This window comes from Anguilla anguilla, chromosome 7 (genome assembly GCF_013347855.1).
Source record: "Anguilla anguilla isolate fAngAng1 chromosome 7, fAngAng1.pri, whole genome shotgun sequence".
NCBI lineage: Eukaryota > Metazoa > Chordata > Actinopteri > Anguilliformes > Anguillidae > Anguilla > Anguilla anguilla.
In genome coordinates, this window is record NC_049207.1 from 54,929,743 (window position 1) to 54,956,204 (window position 26,462).

At 47.5% G+C, this 26,462-nt stretch overlaps 2 protein-coding genes across 2 annotated transcripts in view; both read right to left on the minus strand.

Moving 5' to 3' along the window:
• The window catches only part of LOC118232073 (catenin alpha-2), a 317,807-nt gene extending 317,004 nt beyond the window's left edge, over window positions 1-803 (minus strand). Inside the window, exon 1 of the mRNA XM_035426638.1 lies at window positions 110-803. The gene's annotated coding sequence lies outside the window, so the exon portion shown is untranslated. The remainder of the gene's footprint in view (window positions 1-109) is intronic.
• Window positions 804-7,169: 6,366 nt separating this feature from the next.
• Window positions 7,170-22,901, minus strand: LOC118231104 (F-box only protein 41-like). The gene is made up of 13 exons (XM_035424590.1): window positions 22,680-22,901; window positions 22,111-22,625; window positions 15,590-15,797; window positions 14,462-14,535; window positions 12,558-12,940; window positions 11,067-11,293; window positions 10,530-10,645; window positions 10,279-10,431; window positions 10,020-10,115; window positions 9,495-9,613; window positions 9,182-9,340; window positions 8,748-8,863; window positions 7,170-7,924 (listed from the first exon to the last, which is right to left on the minus strand). The coding sequence occupies exons 1-13, from the start codon at window positions 22,899-22,901 to the stop codon at window positions 7,862-7,864; spliced, it is 2,451 nt and encodes an 816-aa protein (XP_035280481.1). The 3' UTR covers window positions 7,170-7,861.
• Window positions 22,902-26,462: the final 3,561 nt, after the last annotated feature.

Below are 26,462 nucleotides of genomic sequence, written 5' to 3' on the forward strand. Positions count from 1 at the left end.
GGGTGTGTTATTTGTTACTGAATAAAGGCGCAGGTTGTAGTTCATACAGTGTATTCCTGTTTTAAATGAAAAGCACACCCCCCTCAATTTTCGAATTTCTTTTACTTACCACGTTCAGTTCTGTAGCTTCTGAGGAGCGCAATCTCACGACAGGAACACCCCCAGTTTTTGTGGCCGTGCAGCAGGTCCTGAGGTGATGGTTGCAGACAGGAATCCGAGAGGACGCACCAGACACTGAGGAAGTGGTTTCGGAGCGCGAGCCACAGACCTCGGGGCATGGGATGCAGTATCGGAGGCACGTGAGTTAGCCGTTTCACTTTCAGAACGCAGCACCGGGGTGACTAAGGCCAGTTTGAACGAGCCGATATTCACAGCTGATGCATTAGCATGCAGTTCACACCGCCTACATGCTGCAGGTGGAAGCACTTGAGAAAAAAAACAATGGGCCAGATTCAATCAACGCTTATGCTTCATTTGTCTAAAAATAAAATACAAGCATAGTCTTTTCTTTTCAAAAGCATAAGTTGTCGAGTTAGTTTTGTAATCCCTGAATTTAGCCAAGCTGTATTTGTGAAACACAAATACCTGCATCTGATTGCAAACTCCGATTGCCAGGCCGTGGAGCGAGGTGGACCCAAATGCAGAGAATTTTAAGAAAACTTAAAATAACAAACAAGAGGGAACACGGGATGCTAACACCGGGAAACAAAACCAATAACACGGTCAACACACTCGAAGACAACAAACTAGGATCGCATAAGAGCGTGGCGCAAGGCTGAGGATTCATAGGAAGATAAAAAAAATTTTTTTTAAACCAAGCAAAGACAGAACAAACACAGCGAACTTAAATACAGAGCACAATCAGTACAGGTGAGGCTAATGACTAACGACACACAGGTGGGGAAACCAATCAACCAGATACAAAGGAAACAGGTAAGGACATAATAAAAAGGGGAAGCTAAGCAGGGAGAAACAAGGGCAGGTGTAGGATGGGAGACCAGATACTCACTGGCCTCCGGGAGCCATGACACTGATTGAATGTGACGTGACGGTGTGCTGATCGCACGTGTCCTTTCGGTTCTGTGGTTCTAGCAGAGCAGGGCCAGTGGGGAGATACAGCGCTTCCCGATGTCCTCTGTTATTGCATATTTGTCATACTGAATGGCTTTCAGATCTTTAGACAAAATATGACGTGATGTCACACAAAGGGAAACTGAGTAAAACGATTTAAAAACGATTATTTAATTTATTTAATGAAAAAATTTATCAAACGCCTGTAACTCTCATGTGAAACGCTAATTGCCCCCTTATTTTTTCATTTATTTTTTCATTTTTTGCTTGGTTCCCTTTATTGCACAAATGTGGTTATATCCACTTTTTTTCTCTTATTTCATCAGTCATCCAATTACCCAATACTTTTGGTCAGGTAGGCTATTTTTTCACAGCACTGGCAGGATTGTGGAAAGGGGAAATGGAGAAGGCTGGGCATCACAGCCACACGGTGGGCCCCTAGGAAAGCACCATGGTAAGATACTTGATCATTCTGCAACCCATGCACGTCCATATACATTCCTGTAACATAAACATTCTCGTGGAAAAGTACCAGTTCTTATGCAATAACCAACACATTGTTGTGACTCTCCAGGGGGTTCTTCAACTGATTAAAACTCCTGTGTCATTTTTGGTGATTTCCCAAAGTCGCGCTCGTGGCTGTTGTTAGAGAGGGGCGGGTCAGGAAACGCAGTTATGAGGGGTACTTCCTGTACAGTATCCTACATCCTGTATACACTGAAAATTATCCCCACACACCAGATGGGGATTCCAGGGAGCTTTCAAAAGTTCAATTGTTTGGATGATGTTCAAGAAATAAGCATTCTGGCAAATTCTTTGCGCTCAAATTCTTATTTAAAGGACAAGCATTCACCCTGTACAGTGAGAGTAATTACATTGTCTTGGAGTGTTTATACCACAGATCTTACCATATGGGTCTGGAAGTGCATTTTCAGTGTCATGGTTTTCAATTTGTAGCTAAAATCAAGCAAAATCAATCTACGAATTTACAAAAATGATGTTTTCTTAGAATATCAGCTTGCCTGTGCCTTACCCCACTTCCACTGTTCCTTCATTGCCAAATGTAAAGAGGCCTACAGGTGATGAGAGAGATCAAAGGCCATCATGTCACAGACACTAATTCATACTTTGCTGTACCCTTAGATTTATACATTTTCATTTAAAACTGCACATTTTTAAAATGACCATCATTTGACATTGCAAATACTTGGAATACAGAAAACAAGCTTACTTACTTACACCATGGTCTGTTTTAGGATCTACAATCAGTACCTGAGGGTGCAACAGCAATCGAAAGGGTGTGATTACTTGTGTGTGTCAAGTATAAAATATAAGCCTTACCAACTCTTACCCACCTTAGTCATCTGTTCACAGAAAATATCGCCATCAAGTGGATAAACTATGAAATTGTATGTTTCGATCAAAAAAAAAAAAGATTTAATAGATGCACCTGAATCAGACTTTTCGCTGATGTACCTGGATTTCAAAGGCCAAACAAGTCACACAGTACAGCTTGCTTCACAATCTTTATTTTATCATTTATCCATAAAGGAGTCAGTGACAGAGTTGTGCTTGCATCCAGCATAGTTTAAAAGAAAATAAAAACAGGGAGATCTAAAATGCTTCCACAGAGCTTTATTTCATTGTACAGATGATCTCTCACCTTTCATTGGGACCTCAGCAGAAAGCCATCTTTGTTACAGTACCATGTAAGCCTGGATATTCTGCCACAAATTCACCACATTGAAGGAAAGGCCTTGCTTTCTCTCTCTCACCTTTTTTTAAAAAGAATTCTCACTCTCTCTCGCAGGCCATATCCAGACTTTTTACACAAAACCTATCCATTCGTATAAAATCCTGATTTGGGAGTAGTTTTCTGCAGTTTTTGTTTATTCAGAATTAAAGACATAACCCAGATTTAACAGAAACAGGCAGTTCGAGCTGTTTTTTTTTTTTATTTTTTTTTTTACCATTGACCTCTTTTGTACTCTCAATACATTGGCATCTCGCTCTACTCAGTTCAGTTTTATTTGTATAGCGCTTTTTTACAGAGACAGTGTTACAAAGACGTTTTACAGGGGAAACAAAAAGGCAAATTTGACAAAAACCAGAACCGAACCCCCAAAAAGCAAGCAAGTCGCAGGCAACTGTAATAAATCTTACTCGAGTGACAATCCTAAATGGAAATGACCACTTTTGATCATGTTTATGTTGAATGTAGTTCCTGGGGATTTAGATGTGTGGATTCACATCAAGATCGATTAATCATTTGGCTGAATGATTTTCATTGTCAGAAGAAGGGAGTGGCACATTGTCCTAATTTTGTCTGTGAGAGAATGGATGGATGAAGCACACTCCCCCGACCACCCCCCCCCCCCCCCCCAGAACCTCCACAGAAATATATCTCCAAATACACCGTGACATATACTCTCTTCACTCTTCACCTCACTGTGAGCACAAGCAGAAAACCCAAGACCTCTCTGTAAAGTAAGGGCGAATTTCCTTCAAGAATATGTATTCCCACGAGAGTATTTTACAAGGTGGTGTTATTCAACGGAGTAATACTTTAGCACTATGCACACAACTTCAAAGTGACAATAAGATGACCTAGCACAGTATATAAATAAATATATATATATATTACTCTAACAGTGAGCTAATTTATTGAGCCATCTGGACAAAGGCACATGAAAGACTAATCCGATTAAACTATTTTCTGGACCTTCTGCTGGGGTCAGAGGTCACTACTGCAAATAAGTTCAACTACACCTTCAGGAAAAGAAGCATGTTGCACTGGATGAACTACAGATTAAAGCAATCCAGTGGTTGAGAGATTACATGAAAATAAGAAAACCGTGTCAAAGAGAGGCATTCTTAGTGATGCACATGCCTTCCTTCATCTGTCTAACAAGCATAGGAAAAACCCTTAACCCAACACAGCTTAAAAACACTCACTATTAAAAAAGTCATGTCAGAAACAAAAAACATTTCCTGTACAAATATTTTTCATTTTTTGGTGCATAAGTAGACTTGATTTATTCAGAGCAATTCATTTGATTTGGAGGGTACTGCACAATGGTTCACTGTGTTAGTTCTTACTTCCTGTGTGAAACTAGAAGAACCTAGTTTTCAAAAATGGTTCCTGTTCCTACTACGCAGACAAAACAAATGGACGTTTCACATTTGCTATTGGTTCCCGCTCATGTGGAGTACTGCTTAGCAGGATCTGTTCTCAGTCTGGTAAAATAATGATTCACTTTCCCATGCAGAATGGAAACAGTTGAATAGGAAAGCAGTGGTCATTTAAGGTTAACATGCGGTAAGTGAAAACCCAAAGCTGAAAGACTCGTTTGCATGGCACACAGCTTTCTTTGGCCCCTGCATTCTGAAGTGTTCACAATTAAAATCCTCCACTGCTGTCACTCAAAAGAAATAATAACATTGTTTAAACACAAGGGTGTTTAAAAAAACGCAAGATTCAGTTTGGCCAAACCTCAGCAAAGGCTGCCTCTTGCATCAACCCTTGAAAACATTGCATCACAATTGCAATTACAAATTATTACGAACAATTACAGTGCTGTTAAAAAGTTATTTCTAATTATTTTAAGAATAACTAGACTTCAGCAAACAGTCCAGTTTCCCTGAAGCAAGAGGGACATCATGTTCCCCTTAATTCTGAATAATACCAGGACAGGGGAATGGCCTGCTATTCTAAGCCTAGCTGACAATGAGCTACATGGGGACGTAAGGCATTGTCAATATTTGGTCCCCTATAGGTTATTATGTGACGATATTCTCTGGAGGTCCATACTAGTAAGACTATAGTTTTATTTCCCAGGACAAGCAGGGGATATGATCTAAATGACAGCTGCCACGGCTAGTCTCGTCTCTCCTATAAGCGAAGGGGAGCTGTTCATCATGTGACCACACAAGATGAGGTCATAGTCGCTCGGCAAAGCTACCAGTATCATTGGAACAAAGGACTCGGGACAGAATAAACCAAATAATGTCGGGTTTATTCAATATTTCACGGAATCCACAAGCGCACATCTGCAGAAGCCCAAGAAAAGTTGCTCTCAAATGCCTCACATGGAAACAAAAACACTGAAGAATCTGGAAAACAAACCCAAACATACTCACTGTTCTCCATTAAGTGCAAAAACCAAAGATTAAGAATATTACATTTCAAAACCACCTCTGAAAGCAATTCATCTCTAAACAGATTTTTTTGAACTACGGTACAGCTATAGGGCAACACGATGATGAATGTCTTACCAACATAGAAACATGCCAACAATATAGACATCTCTAGTAGAAATAAATATTTCAAATAATCCTTATAATTTGCTGTTAAATAGCTTTTATCTTTTTTATGATTTTGTTTCATTTTATATTGGATATATTTAAAATACACTTGACAGCAAATTTAACACTACCATTTTAAAATATGCTCCACACTAGTCTTAGGAATGCACTGGCAAACTCAGGAATAGGAGTAATCCCAGGGCCGAGATTTTCATTTTTTTAAATGGCAACACTGAATAGAGGTGTTTTTTTATTTTAGAAATAAGCATATGTACAGCTGTTTTATGTCTTAAAAGACAGATTGTCTCAAAACGTCAGACACATGCAAAATCGTGTTGAATAATTACCTTAACAGGCCCTGTGTCTGACTCTTCTACGCTTTTTAGATAGCCACAGCTATATCTCATCATGTATTCAGTATCACTGGAGAGTAAGGAACTACACACCCCATAATGCACTTGGCAAATTGCACAGTAATGCGTTCGTTTACCAAACCCTTCTGCTGCTATGGAAACTTGTAGGTGTGCACGGTATGGAAATTCCGGGGCCGATATCAGAGACCAATAACTGGCCGTACCGGTGACTGAACTGTATACAGTTCATTGGTACCGGCTGATGAAGACTTCCGTGTTTTACATTATCGAACAAATTAAAAGAGCTTGGAACAAGTAGAAACGTGATGAGCACAGAGATGCAAAAAAAAAAAAATGCAACAAACTTCATTCGTAAAATGGAGTTTTGCTCTCGAGTTTGGCAAGTAAAAAAATCACACAGTGAAAATAAAAAATAAATTATATTTTGGCCGACATGACCAATCATGTCGGCCGGAATCTCATGCTGTTCTTGGGTGATAACGATCTGAGCCCGATATTATTGCGCATCCCTAGAAGAGTGATCCATCATAACTGCACATCACCTTAGTAAGGACCACGCGGTTATCCACACAAACTCTGAGCGCGACACTCAGAATGTGTGAACGGTTGCATCTCTTTATTTTATTATATTTTATTGTCAGCTTGTTTGCAACGCGGCCTGGAAGAGTACTAGATCTGCACTGTCATCTGAAGCGCCCTCTGCTGGTACTTCTGCACAGCACATAAAGCACTTTGAGTGGACATGAGGTGTAATGTAATGAAGGCTGACGTGTGTTTATACTGTATATGAGCTTGCAAAATTAGCTCAAAAGGAGCACCGATGTTTGACTGATTTACAGATACAGTACTGAAGAACTGATATGTAGAAGAATAGCAGAGAGATGCAGTGAAGCCAGCTTGTATGATATGTGGCTTCCCATTGTACGCTTCAGATGGCGGCCACCAGTTTCAGAACTGAATCGGTGAACAGCGTCAAGAAATGGCGCAGCACCCCTGAACAAGAAGTCACATGATCAGACCAAAAAAATTTTTTGACACATTTCCCACAGTTCAGCTCATCTAAGCCTATGGCACAGCATCTGCTCTTGCATGTAAATAGTGGACCTGAAGAATACAGGAATGTCCATAGTAAGACCCAATCATTTTGCATTCAACTTCAAACATAAACGGTTCAATATCCCTGTCCTGTGGAAAAAAGGTTAAAAAAAGGTTTATGGCTCCATCCAGAGATGTCGTAGCACATGCTATTAAACCAAGCTAGGAGTAGACAGGCACCCTGACCTGTATATTTGTTTGTATACTGGCTATACTCCTGGAATTTATACTGCAGGTCCATTGATACAGAAAAATGTATGCCTCTTACAATGCACTGTAAATTGTATTATAGGTCCAGGAAATTGAAACATGTGAATTCCTGGCTGATGGTGCTGTTTTAATACTTTATTGTATTCACAAATGACCCAGAAATATTTTAGCCCAGATATTAATGAGCCCTCTGATCTTCCCTGTTTCAACACACGTTTCTAAATTGTGCTTCACGACTATTCCCCTCGTTAAAAATAACCAAATTCCTTTTCTCCGCTTCCTCTCTGCCGGAGAGAAAGCAGTCACTCAGTGTTTGGTTGCTCTCTGTTTTGTAAGACACAAGCAACACAGTGCACCTCTTACTGCGGACTCAGCGGATGCCAGTGAAAGAAAAATCTGGTTTTAGCAGGACCGGCTTTGGATTCATGACAGACGAAACCCACATTAAAATCATCACACATCTGCTTCAGGGCCCGACCCCTCGAACCCTGGCTCAGGCCACTGTAGCTTACGGTCCGCACTGGCCGAGTTCCACCGATAGCGCTGCTGCTAAGCATCGTGGGGGGGAGGAAAAAAAAAACGTATCCAGGAAAGGATTCAAGGAGGAATTTGCATGGCTTATGTGAACGAAAGAGCAGCTGTTTCTACTTCCCTGTTCCCCTCTGGTCTGTAGTCCTCCTCAGATACTGCTATGGATTCAGTTGGAAGTGGGAAAATGGGCTTGTTCAGATTGTGACAGTCAGGCAAACCTGGTTCTTTTCTCTGGTCACCCCATGGCGAGGGGGGGTGGTGGGGGGGGGGGGGCATTAGCAAACACCTTCTGCCTTCACGTGCAGGATTTTCGAGAAGCCCGGTCTCTTCTTTAAGGCCTATTTAAACAACGACAAGAAAGGTCAAAGTAATTAATCAGATCTCACACGTACATTACCTATGCTTTTACTTATTTTTATTTTTTTTTAAAGTAAAATGTCAAGTTTGTTGGATCAGTCTTTCCCCTCCTACAGGGGACATCTGCAGACGGATAAACTCTGGAAATAGCAGAAGAACTGCGAGTTAAATCCGTCTCTGAAGCGGCCTACACTTAGCACATCCGGGGGGAAAAAAACCCCTATGACTAATCAGCAGTGTCTCAGAAGGAAAGCCCTGCACTGAATCATCAGAGAGGAGACAAACGGCTCAGCTAGACACTCTCCCCAAAATAACCAGCTGTGGGTGTGTGAATGCCGCTCAGTAATATTTCATTTCCCCTCGGATAGACGTTGGTGCCCACTGCACCCCGCGTAGACACATCATTTTAGATGCTGTGGCTCGCCTCCAGCTACGTAATCAATAGTTCGCTCAGTCTTTCCAAATTTGTATTTCCTTTCCATGGTAGCCTGCAACTAAGGGGAATGATCAATGTCTCTGCATTTGCACAGGAGGATTGTTACCTGCACAGGTGGGTTGTTACCTGCACAGGGGGGTTGTTACTTGCACAGGAGGATTGTTACCTGCACAGGTGGGTTGTTACTTGCACAGAAGGATTGTTACCTGCACAGGTGGGTTGTTACTTGCACAGGTGGGTTGTTACCTGCACAGGAGGATTGTTACCTGCACAGATGGGTTGTTACCTGCACAGGTGGGATGTTAACTGCACAGGAGGGTTGTTACCTGTACAGGAGGGTTGTTACCTGCACAGGGGGGTTTTGTTACCTGCAGTTTCTCCAGCATCTCCTCAAACAGCTTCCCGGCCTCGGGACTGTTCGGATCCTCAAAGTAATCCGCGATCCCGATCTGCACCACGATGGACTTGAGGTTACGACACACACCTGCCGCAGAAAAAGAGAAAAGCAAGAAAAGAATCACATGCAGGTTTTTATGGGCTTTCAGGGTCACAGTGGTGTAGAATCACTGTTGAAGTGCAGCAGGGTGTTTGGGGTGACGGTGGTATAGACTCACTGTTGAAGTGTAGCAGGGCTTTTGGGGTGACGGTGGTATAGACTCACTGTTGAAGTATAGCAGGGCTTTAGGGGGGTCAGTGGTATAGACTCACTGTTGAAGTATAGCAGGGTTTTTGGGGTGACAGTGGTATAGACTCACTGTTGAAGTGTAGCAGGGTTTTAGGGGGGTCAGTGGTATAGACTCACTGTTGAAGTGTAGCAGGGCTTTGGGAGTCACAGGGGTGGAGGTGAGCACCAGCATCTCCAGGCCCTTCAGTCCCTCCCTGCAGACCTCTGCTGCCAGCTCCTGGTTGACCTCGCCCACGTGGTCCAGCTCCAGCACCTGCAAGCGCATGCAGTTCCTCGCTGCCGCAGGCAGGGGGAGACAGAGGGACACACGTTACTCATCCGCATTCCACAGCACACAGCCCTTTCAATCAAAACCGTTGGGAAAAACAACCCTAACTGCTTACACTGAGCTGAAGCTCCGCCCACCAGCAGCCGAGCAGCTGTCACTCACCCAGCGACGTCAGGCCCTGGATCCCGCAGCCGGGCCCGCCCACTCCCAGCGCCCGGAGGTGTGGCCAGCACCGGCCAATCGTCTGCAGGCAGCGGTTACTGAAGCGGGTCGGCTGCTGGCTGAAACAGAGACGGGAACGTAATGAGCGGAGGACCGCAGGTAAAGAGCACAGGTGTGTAAAGAGCACAGGTGTGCGCACACCTGAGAAAGCACAGCACGTGGAGCAGCGGTAAAAAACCAGAGTCCAGGGATCAGAATGCGACAGACCCCTGCCTGTATTCAGCAGTGACATTACATTACATTACAGACATTTAGCAGACGCTCCTATCCAGAGCGACTTACACAACTTTTTACATGGCATTTACATTGCATCCATTTATACAAATGGATATATGCTGAAGCAATGCAGGTTAGGAAACCTTGCTTAAGGGTACAACAGCACTGGCCTACCAGGGATTGTAGGTTTCAATACCAGCTCCTTACCCATTACACTAGAACATTTAAAAAAAACGACCCCCTCCTCACCATGGGTGCAGTGGCGCCACCTGCAGAGAGATGATGTCTCTGCAGCCAGCTCCCAGAGCCCAGATCACTTCCTGTCCAACAGGGTCCGTGGCGCTCCTGCAACACAAACAAGCACAGTCACAATTACACACTCTTACTGTATATGTGAGCACAATCGTATTTCAACCCTGTATCAGTGGATCTAGTGAGTGTGTCTGTTTGTGCGTGTGTGTGTGTGTGTGTGTGTGTGAGACAGCATGTGTGTGTGTGTGTGTCTCACCGGTACGTGACGGCCTGCAGGGTTCGGCAGTAGCAGCTAGCCAGCCACAGCGAGCGGTCAGTCAGGATGTTGGGACAGTGCGACACCTTCAGGATGAGCAGATTTCCATCTGTGGCCTTCAAAATGGCCTCCAAGCCCTCCTCCAGACACCCACTGCGATGGGACGGACAGACAAACAGATATGAGCAGACATGGCACAAAATGAGCGATGTGCTAATGCTATGCTAGCGCGAGGAGAGGAGGTGTCTCACCGAGTGCTCTTCAGGTACTCCTCCTTGGACTCCTTCTTCCCCCTCTGCCGGGGTTTGAGGTTCTGCAGGATGAGCGAGTGGGTCTGTGTGCACCACTGAGACAGCGTGATTAAGAACTGCAATACACACAAACACACAAACACACACACACACACACACACACACACGCAACACATACCAACAGTCAGTCCACAGAGGAAAATATGTCGCCTTTCCCAAGATTGTTTTAAGACTACTGAAAGGTATGTCTGTTGCCTGGAGCAGCTCCAAAGTGAAATGGTCTAGCTCCAAAAGGGAGTGGCCTAGCTCCAAATGGGTGGAGTTTAGTGCAACCCTAACCCTAACCTTCCTCTTTGGAGCTAGGCCACACACCTTTGGAGCTAGGCCCCTCCCATTTGGAGCAGGCGCCAAAAAAACATTTTAATGTAAACGCCATTTTAATGCAAACTATTCAGTCCTTCTCCCTCCATTTAAAAGCCGGGTTTTTAAAATGGCGGCCGAGGGGGGCGGGACTGGCGACCGCGAGGAGGCGCGCACCTTGGAGGAGACGCGCCCGTTCTCCAGCAGCACGCGGGTCCAGACGGCGGGGTGGCGCGCCACGAACCTCCAGTCCCGGCACACCTCCGCCGCCCGCAGCAGCGCCCGCGCGTCCAGGTAGGTGAAGACGCAGAAGAGGGCGGCCCGCGTCTTCAGCACCTCCGGGCTGATCACCGCGTTCCACCGGGCGGGGCTGCCCCGCTCACGCCTGCAGGGCTTGTAGGGGCCTGCAGAGGGCAGCAGAGGACACGTCACCGGTGGAGCAGCGGATGCGAACCCGCACGCTCTGCTGCCATTGCACGTATCAGGGCTCTACAGGTCTCCTGCGAAAAAATAGAATTGCGCACCAATTAACACATGCCCAGTCATGCCTGGCACACCTTAATCAAATCTTGCACCGATTAATATGCTCCTGTGATGAGAAGCCATTTCTGTCATTAATTGTGGTGATGTTCAGCATAACGCACAGCCTGCATCTCAGGTGCTCTGCAGGACGCTAATCCCGGTGATTAGGAGAACAATGTTTACACGGCGAAGGAGCCGCAAGCTGAGCAGTTTAACAAGACGGAGATTCGCCGTGTTTTACACCTGCTGCCCACACAGCGAGAGGTCATAAATCTTGCATCGGCGGTGTGCAGTGTGTGAATGTGAATGAGTCAGCTTAAGGTTCTTAGACTGTCGGCTTAAGCCTGGTACTTACACTGTAGGCCTGGGAACACTGACACAGAGCACAAGTATATGCTAATACCTTCAACTGGACACTGTGAATCACAATGCAAAGTACCCTATAGATATAATACTTTCATTAAATTCATCCTCGTGTGAGGTGGAGACCAGAGGTCGACTGTGCCAAGATCATTTGCATCTGGAAATGACATTTTTAAAAACACCAATCAAGGAGCAGGACCAGGCCTTCTGTTCTGAAAACACTATGTCAAATTCACCTGACAACCTGACCAGTATTAAGTGCACTCAGTACAGCACACCTGTGTGTAAAAGACAAAACTATGCCCAAGATCCTGATCTACTTCAGACAGAACAGGCGCTGATTGTTCCCTGAGCTTTCACTAACTCTAAAAAAAAAAGAGGCCAGACCCCTTTAAGACTAGAATCCTAAAAAAAAGTTTAAAAGTTGCTTTAAAACAAAACCTCTCAAACAGCTCATTTCACGCATAACTTGCTGCTCCGTTCCAATGGGTTCGCTCGGCTGTTAAAATGAGAAACGAGTAACAACAGAAATCATAAACAGGCGGAGTCTGATTTCCCTCACGTGCAATATGAGTCTCAAAGTCGCAGAGTTCCGTGTGCATAACAGATGAGCAGCTGACAGTAATATAATAGTTTTTTAAAGACCCACGGCGCGTAATCTGACGCATGGAAATGGAAGATTGTATTTTAGGGGCTCTTTGGGATGGCACGGTGTAGGGCTATGGTGTGACCGGCATCCCCCTCGGCGAATCAGAAGCGGTTGCCGTGGGCGACGGGCGGTACCTGAGCCCTGCCGAGGCCCCGCCCTGCAGGAGGGCGAGTGCGGGGGGGTGTCGGGGGGGGCCCGCGGGTCCGGGTCCCAGACGTCCACCTCGGACTCGGCGGTGCGGGAGCCCGGGTCGGACTCGTCCCCCTCCTCCTCCTCGCCCCCCTCCTCCTCGCCCCCCCCCTCGGCGCTGCTCCGGCGGGGGCGGCGCTGCCGGTTCTGGATGGCCTGCTTGCGGAGGCCCCAGCTGCGCGTGATGGCGGCCCGCTCGTAGCCGCACTCTCCCAGAGTGCACTGCACGCGGTAGTACTGCGCCTCCGCGCGCTCCTCCAGCGGGAACACGTCCGCCCCGTCGCTGTCGTACGCCCCGGAGCCCTGGGACTGCATCCGGCTAAACACCCTGCGGGGGGGGGGGGGGGGCAAGGGAGTGAGGGGGGGAGTGAGAAAGAGAGAGGGGGGGGGAGAGAGGGAGGGAGTGAGAGAGGGGGGGGAGAGAGAGAGAGAGGGAGTGAGAGAGAGAGAGTGTGTGTGTGTGTGAGAGAGAGAGAGGAGGGGGGAGAGAGAGAGGGAGGGAGTGAGGGGGGGGAGAGAGAGAGAGAGAGAGAGGGTGAGAAAGAGAAAGAGAGGGACATCCCCGTAGCTCGGGTTTAAACTGAGATCAAAACTTGGGTTTAAACTTGGGTCTAACCTGGGGTCTAAATAAGGCGTCCATTCTTTGGGCTAGACTGGGATTTAAACTGATGTCTAAACTTGGGGCTAAACTTTTGTCAAACTTAACATACATTTTTTTTTTGATGATGCCATTAAGCATGGCCCAAATTCTACAGAGAATTTGGCTCACATAATGCAATTACATACATTTGCAGAACTGTCAATCAAAGAGCTAATGCACTGGAATACTCAAAGAGAACTTTATCTGCATGAACCATGAAAGGATATTTTTACCCTTCAAGACGTCATATTAAAAGTCTGCCCCAGCACCGTAACAAAATCTATTTGTCAAGCTGACACATCCCAGGAGAAAGAAATTCTAGGACCCAGGAGTGTTGGGAACTGCAGTGCTGGATGAGAACACGTTCATCAGTTCATATGAGAGGAAGGCACTCTGGCAAAGTACATTTCGAAACCTTCCTGCACTTCAGACTTTTTTGTGTAAGTCATTACTCCTACACCTCAGCTACATTTGACATCACAAACTAAATAAAAGCTCCCGTTCTGAGCAAAGGCCTGACGTCGACACGCTGATTCATTTGGTTCTGTGACCATTTTCGTTTCTCTTCTTTCACACCATCGCCCTTCGCCAAATGGCGTCTAGACTAGCATCCGTGTGCAAACTGGCATCAGCCTCAGATAAACTAAATCACTGTTTTACAGGCCAGTGCTGGTGCTGGCGCTGGCGCCTCTGACAGGAGAAACAAGCTGCTACGTTACCCTAACAACAGACAGGCGTGGACAGCTAATTCGGTCGCTATCACAACAAGTGAGTCATCAGCGAAATGAGGTTCTCAGGCGGCGAGGCCCAATTAGCCGGGCCTGCAAATTACGCGGGACACGCATCTAAATATGTAGGACACGGCTGAGCAGAAACAATGCCAAGCCTGGCAGCCATCTCCATATGTGGCCCAAGCCACCTGAGGCATTATGGGACATTTAGAATCAGTGTAGGGGAATGATAGAGGCGGGGAGGAACGGCATCAAGAGAAACTGAGGGTAGTTATTGCAAGTGCCGAGTAAAATATAACAAAATAAATCAGGGTATGATAAAATGGGTTCTCGTTTTAACTGGTTATCGATCTGTCACACAATAAAAACATTAGGAGCACAGTCTTCTGAGCAAAGAGTGGCCCAGCAGGCTAGGAGTGGCCCGAGGTTTCGTACCAGAACGGGTTTGCCACACGAGGGAGACATACTGCAGACATACCCACTGTTAGGCGACGACCTTCGATCTGACACACGGTATACTCCTCTGGATCCCCCCGAACCACTGGAGTTTCTCTACGAGAGAGGGGGGGGGGGAGAGAGAGAGGAGGAGAGATAGAGAGAGAGGGAGAGAGTGAAAGAGACAGAGAGAGAGAGAGAGAAAAAAGAGACATAAAGACAGAGAGATAGACAGAGAGAGACAGACAGGAAGAGAGTGAGGGAGAGAGAATGGAGAACAATCAATACTCACTCACAGCTCTTTGCACTAAATTTGCTTGATGTTTTCAGCTGACAAGATAAAGCTAAAACCGGCTTGTAGAGAAGAACACCCATTTCTCTATCCTGAAAATAATGGATATACAACACGCACGGTACTAGCCCAGTCTCTGTGATTTGTACAATCTGGAGTCTGAAAGTGACATTTAATTAAATCCAGGAAATGGTTTGCAGATAGAAGCTGTACAACCCAGCCCAGGTGGTAGGTGAGGCCGTTTCGAATTTAGTAATGCCATAATAAACACAATTTAATTAGTAAGAGAACTACAAAGGACTCCCTCATTATTATTATTTCTGGCCACAAAGTAAAGATCCAAGATTCAGCTCAAAAGGGCCACTCAACAACTAGAGATCCCATTGAGCTGCTAATTAGTCAGGAGTGCCAAATTAGGGTTGAAACCTACAGGACGGTAAATTTCCAGGAACAGGGTTAGCCAACCCTGCTCTAGCTGTTGAATGAGGTGTGCTTTGTTAGGGTTGGAGTGAAAACCTCCAGGACAGTAGATCTCCAGGAACAGGGTTGGGCAGTGGAAACCTACAGGACAGTAGATCTCCAGGAACAGGGTTGGGCAATGGAAACCTACAGGACAGTAGATCTCCAGGATCAGGGTTGGGCAATGGAAACCTACAGGACAGTAGATCTCCAGGATCAGGGTTGGGCAGTGGAAACCCTACAGGACAGTAGATCTCCAGGAACAGGGTTGGGCAGTGGAAACCTACAGGACAGTAGATCTCCAGGAACAGGGTTGGGCAGTGAAAACCGACGGGACTCCAGGATCTCCAGGAACAGGGTTGGGCCAGGGTCAGGTACCACTGATCTAACTGAACCACAGGCGGCCCGGTCCGGCCTTACCGGGTCGCTGGTGCCCACGGACCCGGAGCCGCTGCAGTGACCCAGGCTGCCGTTGGGCGTGGTCCCGCAGCTGCTGATGGTCTGGAGCTGCTTCTCCGCCCGGTCGGCCCGGTCCAGCAGCTCCTCGATGAACTGCTGCAGCCGCAGCTTAGCGTTAGCCTCCCGCGCCGCCGTCTCCTGCAGGAACTGGTCAATCTGAGACACCTCCCTGCGCAGGAAACACGCATGGGAGGGGTCTGTCACTAAGAACGTAGCGACATAGCTCAGAACGGGCAACATAGCTCAGGAGGTAAGACCGATTGTCTGGCAGTCGGAGGGTTGCCGGTTCAAACCCCGCCCTGGGCATGTCGAAGTGTCCTTGAGCAAGACACCTAACCCCTAACCCCCAACTGCTCTGGCGAATGAGAGGCATCAATTGTAAAGCGCTTTGGATAAAAGCGCTATATAAATGCAGTCCATTTACCAAGAACCAAACGATTTTTGAAATCATTAAGTGTAAATATAATGAGATGGCTACTTCTGGAACTCAAAAGACAGCTTGAAATTTTTTGAATATTGAAAATGCATATTGAATACACATAGGTAATAGGGGTCACACATGCAATTATAGTTGTAGTTATACATATCATATGCTAACACAGGTCCCAGAATCGCATGCTCGATCCCCTTAGATATGTGCATTCAATATGCATTTTCAATCTTCAAATAGATCTTCAAGAAAAATTGGAGAATATTTTAAGTGTGAGACAGAGAATAGAATGATTCCTGTGATCTCCCTAGACCTCTGCTTTGACTAGGGACGTCACCGAAATCAGTCTATTCTCCATCTCACACTTAAAATATGCTCCAATTTTACTGCACTGCAGCCTTCCCACAGCTAAATTACTGTGAAGTCAATGTGACTCCACTGCATGTCCAGAGCAAATTTGATAACCAACACAAAGTTAATTTTAGGAAAATGGCAGCTTTGAAGAAGACTCATCTGACGTTTTATGGTTAGTCACTTGCATTGTGAGAGCAATCATGCAAGAGACTTTTCACACGCTCAAAAATAAGTACCCCCCGGGCATGACCCGCTCTAATTTATTTGGAATGTGTCCATCCCTTCTCAAGAGCGCTCTTCTTTTTCAAAAAGATATTATGGAAAACAGGCTATTTTGAGACGCTTAGCTGAATGCATTTTGTTCCAACTTGAGCTTCTTTTGAAACAGCAACATTCCATCTACACATGAACAGCACACACAGTCTCACAGTGCAGGTCATTGTGCTCTCCTAAACAAGGATTAAATTCTCTGTCTTTTGCAAACTGATGAGCACCCACCGCACTTACTTGTTTATTCACATATTGTATTTCTATATTAATGTACATTATCCGGGGCAGTTTTTAAATCAATGGGAGTTTCAGAGCGGGAACATTCAGCGTTTCAGAGACATTGCATATGATATAAAGCAAAATTCACTGTATGCCTGTGCAGCTCCACGGCATGTGTGTGCTATGGATGCATTATTTAAAGGAATGAGGAAGGCCTGTACATGAATGCTCCATATTCACACGTCTGGGGGGGGGGGGCAGGGGGGGGCGATGCATCGCTCTCCATCGCGCTGCAGATTGACCTCCTTGAGGAGTTATAGCCTGTGACGGAGCAGCGAGCTGTGAAGGACTCCCTCCCCCGTTACCACATAGGTGAACCCGCAGCCTCCGTTTCCATGGTGACGCCCGTCGCCCAGGGCGATGTGAAGGCGATGTAAAAGCGCCCGAATGAGCATTTCCTGTTCCAACCCCGTGTTCATCAGCCACTAACGAGGAACAGACCGACCTGCGCTCGCCTACACAACGAACACTACGTTACATTACCGCCATTTAGCGGATGCTCTTATCCAGAGCCGCTTACACAACACTCTACATCGCATCCACTTATACAGCTGGATACATACTGAAGCAATGCAGGTTAAGTACCTTGCTGAAGGGTACAACCATAGTGTCCTACCGGGGAATCAAACCTGTGACCATTAGGTTACAGGACCAACTCCTTTTCCATTACACTCCACCACAGACGGTGTGCACACCTAGCCTTAGTGAGAACTTCTATGAAAATCAAACCCGCCTTGGCGGTTAAATGCAGAGCGCTCATTACGGCTTGCATTCATTGCAAAAAAGCTGGCATGGGAGAGGGAAGCTGAACAGCAATAATCATGACAGCGCATGTGAGCATTGGAACGGGATTAAAGAAGTGGAAATGATGGAGCCAAAATGGCAGCAGCACACAGGTACCATGGCACCCATGAGCAGTCACATGTGCAGCAGCTACAGTACATGGTAATTCCACAAGAAAAGGAGGCTTATGACTGATGAAGCAACAATACCTCGTTGAATTCATAATTGGGTCCCTGAAGAGAGCTCAGAATAGCTGTAGCTTCACTTCAGGCAAGCGCATGTTCCTGTGGAACAGAAGCTAGCATCTGGAGCGTCCTCGCTGTTCACGCTCACCAGCTGGAGCACGGCGAGCGCGAACAGGTTTCCTGTTGTCCGTCTTAATTAAACACTCAACGATTCTGCCCCTGAGTGAGTGAGGCGCTGAGAGAAACAGGGTGACCGCGTGCGGAAGCGTTCGCAGATGCTCATCACAGAGGAGAGCTATCACTCTGCTGGAAGTGAAGTCCTGCCATTAACCAGGCATGGTCACCGCCATGTGTTCAAATATGGAACTGCTGCAGACGCACATGCAACACACAAAAAGAAAACCTTAACAGTTCAAGGCACTAATGCAATATTACTGGGTATCTGCTTTGCAATTAATTATATGCACAGAGGGTTTCATCAGCAGAACTGCAGCTACTGTAAATACTTCAGGGGCATTTTGTATCTAATTAACCCCACTCTATCACTGCAGATCCGGGGGGCTATTATACATGACCTCAGTGATTTAACGTGGCTGCTCCTGTAGAGCACGTGCCCCAGTAATTAGCAGCAGGCAGTTCCAGCCTATTCTGTACCCCTGTGATCGTTCAGCACACCCGTGGGGAGGAACATTAATCTGGAACAGGGGATGGGGGACGTGGGATAGGCCCCGGCAGGCAGAACTCCACAGCCTGTTCCCTCTGTAATTTTATATTGGAATGGAGGACGGCCCAACAAAGGAATGCTCAGAATGCTGTACCTGACTGCACCAGGTGCGGTAAGACAAAAAGCAACGTCGCCAAGGCAACTCCTGATGCAGGAAAGGGAACCAAAGCCAGAAATAGCAGGTTGGTACAGTACTGACTCAGTAATTTATATCTCAAGTGTGGGCACTTACTGTACGTCGCTTTGGATAAAAGCATCTGCCAAAAAAACGCAATGTAATGTAATGGGCAAAAATGTTCTGTAGAAGCTCATATCCTTACTGTCCTGGATGAATTTATTTTAAGTTTCACAGGAGGGACTGCTTCCCTGCTTGGTAGAAACAGAGCAGGATGTAAGATGCCACCTGGGTGGTAGATGGTAGAGCTGAGGATAATGGATTTTGCTGAGACAGCAGTGCATTATGGGAACAGTAGTTCTTAATGGCTGTGAAGATATGGAAGCGACTGTGACGTCTGCCGGATGTAATGACCACATACTGGCCTTGGACAACAACTTAAATTAAAAGTGAAGAACAATATTTCAACTTCGCAATCTTTTTCAATTAAGAATTTGTTGTGTTTCTATTATAGTACCTATTTGAAAATGAACACAGTGCAGACTTCGTTGCTGGGATACAAAACAGGTAAAGCACTCAATACAGAAACCTCACGTGCCTAAGGCTGGCCCGTTTAAATGGCAATAACGATGACCACTTGGAAGTTTATCATTCTGGGAAGAAAAAGAATGCAAGACGAAGTAAAATAAAATACGAAATGCCTAAATTTGAAATGCTTCAGAGCAGCTCACACCACAGCACACAGGCCATCTGTCTGATTAATGGCTCGAGAGCTCTGTGTTTAACAGGAGCGAGTTTGTGCTGACCCTCAATTCATTGTGCCGCAATAAAAGAGAATGGAGCCAAGGACACCTTTCTCTGGGTACTGTCATTAAGTCCCAAACTCGCAGGCCAGGGGAGAGACCTGAGAAATACAGACAAATCACAACAGCCACAGCCTTCCTCATTACAGCGGCCAGACAGATGCTGCCAATGAGATTGCGGTTCCAGACCCGGATCCCCACGGCGACGGAATGACCAATAGGAACAAGGAGCTCGGTTTTCAACGGCCTTCTGCAGAGATGGCTGCTCTTCTTAAAAGAACCCCCATTAAATGCCCTTTCAAAGCACTGAACCCCAGGAGAACGGGACCGGGCTCCCAAAACCCCATAATTCAAGACCCACAGCGAGTTAATTGCACGAAAAATAAGATTATAATATCCTCTTGTACCTCGCATTCCTGCTGAAGGGTGTTTTTTTTGCATCTGAAAACGAGGCAAACAAATCAAGGAGCATTACAGTTCCTGAAATTCAGAATCACGAGTAAACAAAGCGTAGGGAATTATGTTTTCAAAACATTCATTTCCTAGGAGTATGACTTTGCGCAACACATAAATTCGCATCGGTGAATCAAGCTCATTTTTTTTCTTACAAGAAAGAAAAACACAAAAGCCATAAAACTGAAACTGGCTCTAAGTTCTCCGCAGTTGGGGCAGTGGGGTACATAAACATAATCATGATAGCATTCCTGTGTATGTACCTCACCCTGACTCGTGAGAGGGAGCGAGAGTATAAAAAGATTCGGCAGCTAGCTGGGGCATCCAGGAGCAGCAAAAAGCCCAGCACACCGTAATGACTGCTGGCTTCTGTCTTCACCGTAAAACCAAGTCCAGACCCAAGAAACCAGGCGAGTTGAATTAACTGTGTAATGAGCTGTTTTCATCGATCGAGTCCAGTCACACAGTGACTCAGGATTTAAATGATTTAAAACCAATGATCAATGATTTAAAACGATCAATGATTTAAACCCGCCGTGCTAGGCGGTTATAGATATTTCATGAGGAGGGCCATCTTACTTGGGGGAAAAAAAAAGAAAATGGCCGACGCTCTTATGGGAGTGCTGTGCGTATACAATCCTACCATCCACAACTGGCGGTTTAAATGAGGCCATCGGTCTCAGTACACACGACGTCTGTAGTAGAGGCGTGTTGGATTTTAACACCGTTTCTTTTTTTTTCGCGGAGCAGTTGATGTTGCCTTTTTTTCAGAATGGCGCTTCAGTCCACCCACTCCACCCCCGTTCTGAAGGAACAAATCAGCTGCCAACATCCCGCCAGCTGCCTCATAGATTTTAAGGGACCTGAGATTGCCATCACAATCTGGCTTCTTTTTTAAATTTATCTATGCCAATCTGTACCACGTCCACTGAATATTTTCACTCATCTCCTAATGACTGCTTGAGAAAGTAGAACAATTATAGATCAAGACAAATGCAATTTTTTTAGAAGGGGGGAAGACATACTCCTTTTATAAAAATTGGGTTGAAATTTACCAACTCATTTTTTTTTTAAATAAATTGTTTGTGACAAATACTCGTTCAGATCAAAGCCCTTCCACTTTCCCAACCGTGCATCAGCAGAAAGTCCAAATGAAGGGCATCCGCAGTGTGGAAGCATCTAATGAGCCAGGCCAATGCGAACCCCTCTCCGTCTTTCACCGTCAGGCTGTCAAACATCGTTTGTCATCCGTGTCCTCCTTCCCCGTCTGTGACGTCCTCTCTCCGTCTGCGAGCCAGACAGCGCTCTGAACGGACGTTAAAACTACGCCCTGGGGCCAGCGATGCCGCCGGCAGCCTCTGACTGACCGAGCTACGTCCGTAAACACGGCGGGAATAACTGTCCGTATTACGAGGGAGTCGCATCTTTAAAAAGAACAACGACCCCCCCCCCCCCCCCCCCCCCCCCCCCCCCCCCAAGAAGACAACCACCCCCACTCCCTTCTTTTCCCTCGTTCAGTGCTCCCGTTTCATTTCGCCGAAGTCTTGGCTGCGTTCGACGACCTTGTCCTCGCAACAGCTCGGCCGAATTTAACGTGACCTGACGTACGCGATTTCAGCAGCACGAGCTTGATTGCGTCAATGAGCACGCTCCGGGTCATGAGGTCTGGAGGCGGAGTCTGACGCTTGACACAGACAAGGGGAGAATGGCCTTCCGGATGCCCACAAAAGAGCAAGAAACTCGCAAGATCAGCGGTGCTATAACGCTATTCACGCACAGCGAATTAAACAGCCTGCATCAGAGCCGCTATACACGCAGCATCAGAGCTTAGAGATGCCACGCAAGTGCATCGCAGGCCAGTTCAGTATGCACTTCCAGTCTGTGAACACTCAAAGACTGGAAGTGCGTACTAAACTAGGGTGCAGACGGGAAGTGTGCATGAGGCGAAGCTTCTAACTAAGGAAGGGCATTCATGACTGAATTACAAACACAGGAAGTGAGCATTATGGCAGGTTTGATTATGGAGAAAAAGAGAGTAAGTGTACACTAGACTATAAGGACGCGCATACTGCAAGGCCCTACTTACTGCTGCCTGTTGGTCAGCTCCTGCTCCTTGGTTTCCAGGTCCTGTTTGAGGGCGGCCAGCATCTCCACGGAGACGTCCACCTGGCGCGAGAGCTCCGAGGCCTTCACCTCCAGCTCGAGCTTCTCCTGGCCGAGGCGCAGGCCCTCCCGCCGCGCCTCCTCCAGCTCGACGCTCCTCTCCTCCAGCTCGGCCTGCAGGCGGCCCACCCGCGCCGCGATCCTCCGCTCCACCTCCTCCGAGAGCCGCTCCAGCCGCTCCTCCAGCCGCTCCTCCCAGGCCCGCGCCCGCAGGCGAGCCAGCCCCTCCTCGTAGGCCGCGCCCGTCGCCACGGCGACGGCGGTGCTGGGCGAGGCGGCGGCGGTGGTGATTGCCGTGGCGTCGTCATTCTTCGCAAAGATGTCGGCGAGGGGGAACTCCAGGCGAGTGAGGGGGGGGCAGCCGGCGCCCCCCAGGCCCAGGCCCAGTTCGCGGGCGCCCTGCAGCTCACAGGGCACATGGCGCCCCCTGGCGGCGCGCTCCAGGACGTCCTGCAGGGGGAGGGGGGCGGGGCCGATCAGGGGGAGGGGGGCAGGGCCGATCAGGGGGAGGGGGGCGGAGCTGATCAGGGGGAGGGGGGCGGAGCTGATCAGGGGGACGAGGGCGCGGTCGCCCGCGGTGGCGGGCTTGGACAGCACGTACAGCGTCTCGTAGGAGTGGCAGTGCTCCAGGTGCGCGCGCAGGGAGGACAGGCTGTGGAAGCGCTTCCGCTCCCCGCAGCGGGGGCAGCGGTACGGCCGGTCCAGGGACGCCATTCCCGGCCGCGGAGCCGATCACGCCGCTCTGCGCCGCCCGCTGCCCGCGCGCCGGCCTGCCCCTCTCATCTCCAAAGCTGACGGGCGGGGGGCGGTAGGGGGGACCCGGGACGGCGAGCGAACGGCGACCTTCACGCGCCCGGCGACCATCGCCGCCTCGGCGCAGCCCGAACACGCGTCAGAAATCCGGCCTTCTCGTTCTCGCGCACGCCGCCGCCGCGTTCGGACTCACGCTTACCGCGATTGGTCAAGGTCCGGAGCTGCGTTTAATCACTCCCCCCCGCACGCGTTCCACCTCCAGACCTGAAAGAGAGGAGAACGGACAGCCTGAGGTCTCCACAAACAAACACTACCGATCAATAAAGTGCCACTCTCATCTTACCAAGCGCTCTTTAATGTGTCTGAAACCCTTACTCTGAACACACGTCTTCAGGCTACAACTGTAGCAGTTATTTGTGGACCTACAGCTAAAGCTACAAATGTGAATCTTTTTTTTTTTGTTTTGTGGCTATGTTTTATAACTAGGAAGATCTGAACAACGGCAGTATGTACTGGTGGGCTGCACAAATTTTCCCAAAATAAGAAAAATGATCCCCGTGTAGAAGCACAGTTCATAGTGTAACCTTGAGAGAATCTTTCAGGATGACTCAGAGTTCACTTTTGTCTGCTGAGAACTGACAACACTCAAGAAGCGACCCACGCTAATTACCCTAGCTATGAAAGCTTCTCCATGAAAATATGCTGCATCACTGCAATAACAACAAAGGAGGCCAGTGCTTATTTATTCAGAACTGAATACTTCCCTGGTAGGTACGGGGGCATATTAATAGGAAAGGAAGGGCTAATTTTTCTATCGAATGCAGTATGCAGTTTTGCCCTTGAACCACAGCCATAATCCAACAAGGCAATAAATTCTTTGGGCGTATCTCCCCTTCATTACGGGAGAGACCGCAGTAAATCCTCCACAGCCTTCCACAGGAGACAATCCTATTTCAGAGCATCATCATGCAGAACCTGCAGCGAATTATCCTGCAATATAATACCGTGTAACTAAAGTGAAAAGCTGGAGAGAAATAATCATGCCCATTAAGGTTTTTTTTTTTCTCTCAGGTCTTCACACCACACCACAAGCATTCTCTGTGCAGCTGTGGATGCCTACAAGTCACACGGTCATTTGTCTAAAATGTGATTTCATTTATTTATTTACTTATTTATTTATTTATTTTTGCAATAGTCATCATCTCTTAATCCAGAGACCTAATAATAAATCAAGCAGTTATTCCCAGCCCTCAACAATCACATTCATTGTACTCTGCAGTAGTCCATCGGCATACTGTATCTTTTTTTTAATTATTTGAGACGTTCTATTTTAAACCGTAATAAGATGATTATCCGCAAAGTGGATAACAGTGGGAAACAGTGGGAGTGACCACAAATAGTATGTGAAGATAAGTTTGTGCCTGATAATGTGTCCAATCCATCTAGAGCAGATTAAACCATGCAAATCATCAAAGAAGGAAGGCAGAGTGGATTAGCATGAAACAAAGGAGCCAGTTCTATTTTAACTGCTTCTTGTCTGTACTTTAAAATGTACAGGCGACGCAAGCCAGCACAGAATGAAATGTGAATCAACAGACACTGAAAACAAAACTGAAGGACTCCACCTCCCTGGACTCCACCTCCCTCGTGCCAAACTGTCAAAAAAAACTGTTAAAAACCCAACGGAGTCAGCCGAGGAGAAAATCAGACCCCCGACCTCGGCGGGGCACACGGTCATTAGACGAGGGTTTCGGAAGGGCAGCCCTGATGCCAGCCCCGGTGCCCGTCAGACAGTGGCGAGGTCCGTGCGGAGAGGAGGAGCCTCAGTGGCCTGTCAGCTACGTGTCACTTCCTGTCGCTAGCCGGTGGTTGTGTGATCCCAGGGGCCTGAGTGCCGTAGATCGACATTCTTCACACGCGTGCAGGCCGGCCAGGGCTAACCACGTGTCACTTCCTGTCGCTAGCCGGTGGTCGTGTGATCCCAGGGGCCTGAGTGCCGCAGATCGGCATCAACATTCTTCACACGCGTGCAGGCCGACCGAGGCTAACCACGTGTCACTTCCTGTCGCTAGCCGGCGGTCGTGTGATGAAAATGAACGGATCTCCTTAGAGAACGGCAGGCGTTTCAGTCAAACTCGAGCAAACCAACGCATTTCCTGAACCGCGAAGCCCTATACACAAGCAGATCAACACCTCCCTCTCACACAAGGTCCTCCGAGTTAGCCTCCGCCTACTTCCAAAAACAGGGCCGCAGTTCCCCGTTTGCCACCCAACATTCCCATTAAGCAGAGTTCACTACACGAAGAAGGATGGGAGACGAAGACAGTGAAGTGCAAACAGGAGGATGGATTTCAGGGGGAGATGGAGGGAGATGGTTCGGGTGGGTAAACATAGTGGAACCCATTTCAGCACCAGCATCAGGAGTCGAGATCAGCTGACCTTCCCACAGCGGGGGGGGGGGATGACACCGTGAGGCATTGAGGAGACGCGATTAGACATGATTGGACAGAGGCGAGCGTGTGATATTTACACAGGAAATTACACCGATCAAATAAGCCTGCAATAATTCTTCAGGCCTCGATGAGTGTTAACAGTCACACCCATCACAGCTCATATTAGAAAATGGCCCCCAGTGACCTGCTGTGTAGCAGAAGAGCCATATCTCTCCTCATGCCTTTTGAAAACCACACAGACTCTGTGGCAAACATGAAAAAAATGGAGAGAGATGGGCAGGAAGTGGAAACCGACCGAGAGACGAGGAGGACACGAGCGAAGAAACGATGTTAAAAATACCGTCTCTCGGTCAAAGAGCTCCGGGGACAGACGGAGCACAGACAGGGAAGAGGATCCTCTCTCAGCCGGGGAGCCTACTGGGAGCAATGAGCAGAGTCGTGCGAGCACAGTATCCTGTTCCCCTCGATTAAAGAGACGCTGACCTACATAGGCGTAGCACACGCTGAAAAAAACCAGCAAGGCTGCAGCTCGGATAATACCTACGGTCCGTGTGCCAGATTTCATGGCTTCTCCCCCTCACGAGAATATAGGTCCTTCCTGCACACCCCTTAATGACTGACGGTCAGGCCCCGTGGAGAGAGCTACTCCAATCAGGAGGGCATCGAGTCAGAGGGCAATATATTGATTTGTATATACTGACATGGAGTGGAGTGCGACTTCTCTCAATCAATGCACCATTTGCAGCAGAGAGAGAGAGCATAATGGAACTGAACCAGCACTGAAAGTGGTCGTGTTTAATTGGACCGTGGGGGAAACACGTCTCCGGTGATGTAGATTTCACGGGCCAGAGACCAGCCAAATCAATTAGCAAAAAAAACAAAAAAGGTGCTAGCCCACGTCCTCATTAGCATGCGCATGCAGACACTACATGCTTACCGCTGTCAGCACCCTATAATTATTATGCTATTATGACACATCTTTAATAAATTATTTCTTGTCACTTGGATCTGGAGGAACGAGACCGGACTGTTGCTAAGAGATGAGATCTCTGGCTTCCAGATGTTGTGC

Excerpts from the sequence above, each read along its gene's own strand:
- LOC118231104 (XM_035424590.1), bottom strand. The coding sequence starts at position 22,901 with ATGGCGTCCCTGGACCGGCCGTACCGCTGCCCCCGCTGCGGGGAGCGG. Across the intron at positions 14,536-15,589 it reads CCGTGGGCACCAGCGACCCG|AGAAACTCCAGTGGTTCGGG; the intron begins GTAAGGCCGGAC and ends CCTCTCTCGTAG. Across the intron at positions 8,864-9,181 it reads AGCCCTGCTACACTTCAACA|GTGTGTGTCGTAACCTCAAG; the intron begins GTGAGTCTATAC and ends TTTCTGCGGCAG.